This window comes from Anneissia japonica, unplaced genomic scaffold, assembly GCF_011630105.1.
Source record: "Anneissia japonica isolate Jap-2015-1 unplaced genomic scaffold, ASM1163010v1 scaffold57335_len13786_cov118, whole genome shotgun sequence".
NCBI classification, from domain to species: Eukaryota; Metazoa; Echinodermata; class Crinoidea; order Comatulida; family Comatulidae; genus Anneissia; species Anneissia japonica.
In genome coordinates, this window is record NW_022707482.1 from 4,784 (window position 1) to 9,049 (window position 4,266).

Genomic DNA, 4,266 nt, shown 5'->3' on the forward strand with positions numbered 1-4,266 from the left:
AGATGTGAATAAGAGACAGGAAAATCAATAATCGATAACAAGTGCAAAAACTAGTATTGATAGAGAGCAAATGAATTTGAATTGAAATATCGATATCGTCTCCTTGATGCAGATCGAACTAACACAATTTAGAAGAATCAATACATGGATGAATTATTATCGATTAGAAATGCATATGTTGAAACTTTGTTCGTTCTGAAATATAATGATTGTATTTCGCATGACTACATAGTGGTCTTGACGTGGTGACTTGACTTTGTTGATAGATTGTATTTTAGAATGTTCTACAAAAGAATATTATTGTTGGTGAGAATTTCCTTTTTTTCTTTTCAATATGAAAACGAATATTTTGAATTCTTTAATTTTAATATGAAATTCGGTTGTGCTAGTTAAAAAAAGTGCAAGTTAAGATGATCTAGTGACAGATTTTGAACATAATCATACACGTCTTTATTTCATTTTATTCAGCTCCTGATTACAGTGTGCATTGCGTACGTTGTAGGTCGATGCCGTGAGGATGGAAAAGTGCCAGTCAGTGGTAGTGATGAATGGACTGGTGGCGAATGTAATGGTAAGTAGCAATGTGTTTATTGACGTTAACTTAGAAGTGGTTTGGCGCAGCAGGAACGGTTTGGTTTCCAAACATTGAGCTCAGGGTTTCAATCCCTTGCTGTGCATTTCGCTTGTTTCCATGAGCAAGGCACTTTATCTACAATGCATTGCTTCTCTCCACCCAAGTGTATAGGCCTAAATAGGTACCTTGTGGGGTTGCCTGCTCCTGCGCTCATTACAGCATCAACACTAAGCTTGTGACGACAGGGTCAAAAGAGCTTCGTATCTGCAAAGAAAGGCGCTATGTAAATAACTGAATATTTTTATTTAAAAAATATATAGGCCTACATCTACTAACTGGCTTAACTGCAGCTGATGTGTAAAATAGTACAAAGATTGCCCCAACTTTCTGTTTTTAATTTTATTTTGAAACATATTTAATGAGGATGAAACATTCTGCAGAAGTTGATCATTTGGAACCCCTAAAATAGATAGGATCTAGCATAATTTGCAGACAGCGGCACCTTTAAACATTCGAAACAACACAGCCTCGAGTCAACGAGTTACAGAGCTCAAATGAATAATTTTTTTACGACATTATGATTGAGTAAGGGGTAAGGTCGGGCTAGCTGAAAAAATAAGGATATAAGACGGGATAAATATATTCTTCATTTTTGTGTCTAGAAAATTGGGGGACGCCTGGGGAAGCTTTATTGGAGGAGCGTGCGCCCGCAGATGCGCCACTGGTAGAATGTGATGCAGCCTGAGCTACAGTTTAGGTTTATGCCACTCAAAAGAAGTTATGAAAATAATTCCATGCTCAGACATAAAAAAAGCCACTGGTTTCGACAACATTCCATCAAAATAATTTTCTATAGCTGCAACTTATATATCTGTGCCATATGCCATTAACGTACATTTTCAATCTTTCATTTAACTTGTCTAAGTTTCCTACAACATCATTTAAAACTGCAAGGGTTATTCCTGTATTTAAAAAGGTGTAAAAGAAAATCTTGGAAATTACAGGCCTATTTCAATTCTTCCAGTATTAAGTTAATGTTCTTGAAAAATTGTATAATAAACTTTAGTCAATTACTTTGAAAAAAATTAACTTGTTTTATAATCGTCAATATGGTTTTATAGAAACATACAGTACTAAGTTATCCCTTAACATTTAGTTAATAGCCTTTAATTTTATCAGACCATGAAATGTCCTCTATTATTGATTTTCGTAAAGCATTTGACACAATTGGTCATGAAATATTACGTTCTAAATTATCTCATTATGGTGTAATAGAGGAAATGCATTATTTTGGATCTATGACTATCTTAGTAAATTGAAAACCATTTGTTTCATTTTGTTCTTTTACTTCTAATAATTTACCTATTACTTGTGGTGTGCCTCAAAGCTCAGTCCTTGGCCCAATTTTATTTTAAATTTATATCAATAATCTTCCAAACCCTACAAATTATTTCAACTTTCGAATGTTTACCGATGATACTAACTTGCTTCATTCCTTTCAAGATACTATTGATTTTTCCGTTATTAACACTTAATTTCAAAATGTTGTTGACTGGTGCAATTCAATATTGTCACTTATATTTTCTACCTATTTGACTCTATGTGCATTCATCCGCTATTTAATTAACTTTATTGACTTTATTTCAAAATAAATCCATATGTATGCGTGTGTATTATTACTATTATTATTATTATTATTATTATTATTATTATTATTATTATTATTATTATTAATATTATTATTATCTCTATGGTTAGACACAGAACGCGCATCGCGTTGGAAACAAAATGGCTTCTAAATTCTCAATGTCGCAACTCTTTCTATCTATGGCTCTGAGTTACTATAAGAACAAAGCCCGACTTGAGATAAGCCACCTAGTTCAGACTGGCAGGTGGATAAACCCGGTGAGTTGAGCCGGGTTTATCCACCTAGTCTGAACGCGTAGCATAGTGACGGTGCGTTGAAAATATTTAAAGTAATATAGACAGTAACAAGGCAATGTACAAGATGTGAAATTAAAAGGATTCTTAAAACTACAAATCTTCATCAACAGAAAAAAAAATGTACTCATTAGGCCTAGTCATAATTTTTACCATCTATAATAACATTTCTTTGGGGTTTTTTTTCTTCTCTATTTTAGAGTAGTGTAGGCCTATAAGATACAATTTCGTTCATACAAGTAAATTAAATTACATGTGTTAATTAATTAGGTTTTGCAATTTATTATATTAATTCTCTGTTTCCATGCCATTTTAAAGTACGAGATACAAAGATCATTCATAAATTTGCCAGTTTTCAAGTAGTATATGCAGCTTAAATCTTCCCTCATGAATGATGTGATTTTGTTTTCAGCAGCGATTTGGAAATTCTTAAATTGTAATGTAATGATTAAGAGATGATTTACTGACTGCATTACGAATCCAGTTAACATTAACCTATGTATCTGTGGTATCTCTTACAGTTTTTCAATTAATTTCTCACCATAGCCAAATCTGTATCTCATGCTCTCTTCTGTACATGTTAATTGAAGCGTTAAATAGTTTTGGCCACCTGTGGAGTTCCATATCTTGCAACCTAGATAAATAATTTACTTTTGTATATTGTTGAGTAAAACTGATGGGTTGTCGCCCTAAATCTCCAAGTAAGGCTTCTGTGGGGGTTTTGTGGCTTGCTTTTTATCTGGCCATAAGTGTTTGTAAGTTTTCAATAGACCGAATCGACGACTCCAGCTATTACTGGTCACGTGACATAATAGTGTGTACAAAATATAAACATACACCTCGTAAATCGCTCATTGAACATAGTATATTTGAGAGAGTTATTATGTTTTTTAGACAGCAACCCAAAGTAAAGTAAGGCAGTAGGCCTATGTTTCTTTTTCAATAGTGATTTATAATTACTTTGGCAATCTTCGTGCATTTTATTTAGGCTCTGGAATGCTGCTAGTGTACGGTAGGCTACATACAGTTAGGCCTATAGGACTAGGCTGCACTGTGAGTGTTAAGCCTTGACCAAGGGGAGGGAGTTGTTATGCCTCGACTATGTATATCTCTATAGTCGAGTACTGTAGGTAATAATTAGAAAATAACCCTTAACAGTACTGATTGCTCAACCAAACTTGTGAAACAGGTTGGTAAAAATTATAATAGGCCTGGTTGGTATGGTACATCCTAATGCCAGTACGTAATAATAATAATATGTCATATGATGATCATTATCTCGGCAGTAACTACAAACATCCTATGATTTAATTTTGGATTCAAAATCACTGTAAAATAATACTCTTGCAACGAATGGGGAGATTCGGGTTTTTTTTTTTGTTTTTTTTTTTTTTTTTCTGTTGCCTCAGCCGGCGACGACTCATTGGAGCAATATGCACGTCGTGAAGGTACCGTACCTTTCCTTGAAAAACTTTAGTAAGGCTTTATTCCTACTATCCATTGCAGTCTTACCAAACCCTTCATATCTATGTCGCATGGAAACTAAACTGAGCAAGCATAATTTAAACAAGGAATAGCAAGTGTACGTTATAGAATATCTTCATAAACAACACGATTATAATAATTTTGCTCGTCTATGATTAATTTGTTGTATCCAATTAGCCTATTTCCTTTTTTTAGGGTTTCTTCAACATGTTGGTGTTCGGATAATGAGTTACCAATTATTCGAAAATTTAGTAGCTACATCTCTA

The 4,266-nt window shown here is 33.7% G+C and overlaps 1 protein-coding gene across 1 annotated transcript in view; it reads left to right on the forward strand.

Annotated features, from left to right (window-relative positions):
* Positions 1-468: 468 nt before the first annotated feature.
* The window catches only part of LOC117106371 (keratin, type I cytoskeletal 9-like), a gene marked incomplete at its 5' end in the record, with an annotated part of 7,469 nt that continues 3,671 nt past the window's right edge, over positions 469-4,266 (forward strand). The window contains one exon of the mRNA XM_033247746.1: positions 469-571. Coding sequence (XP_033103637.1) covers positions 469-571 — 103 coding nt within the window. The remainder of the gene's footprint in view (positions 572-4,266) is intronic.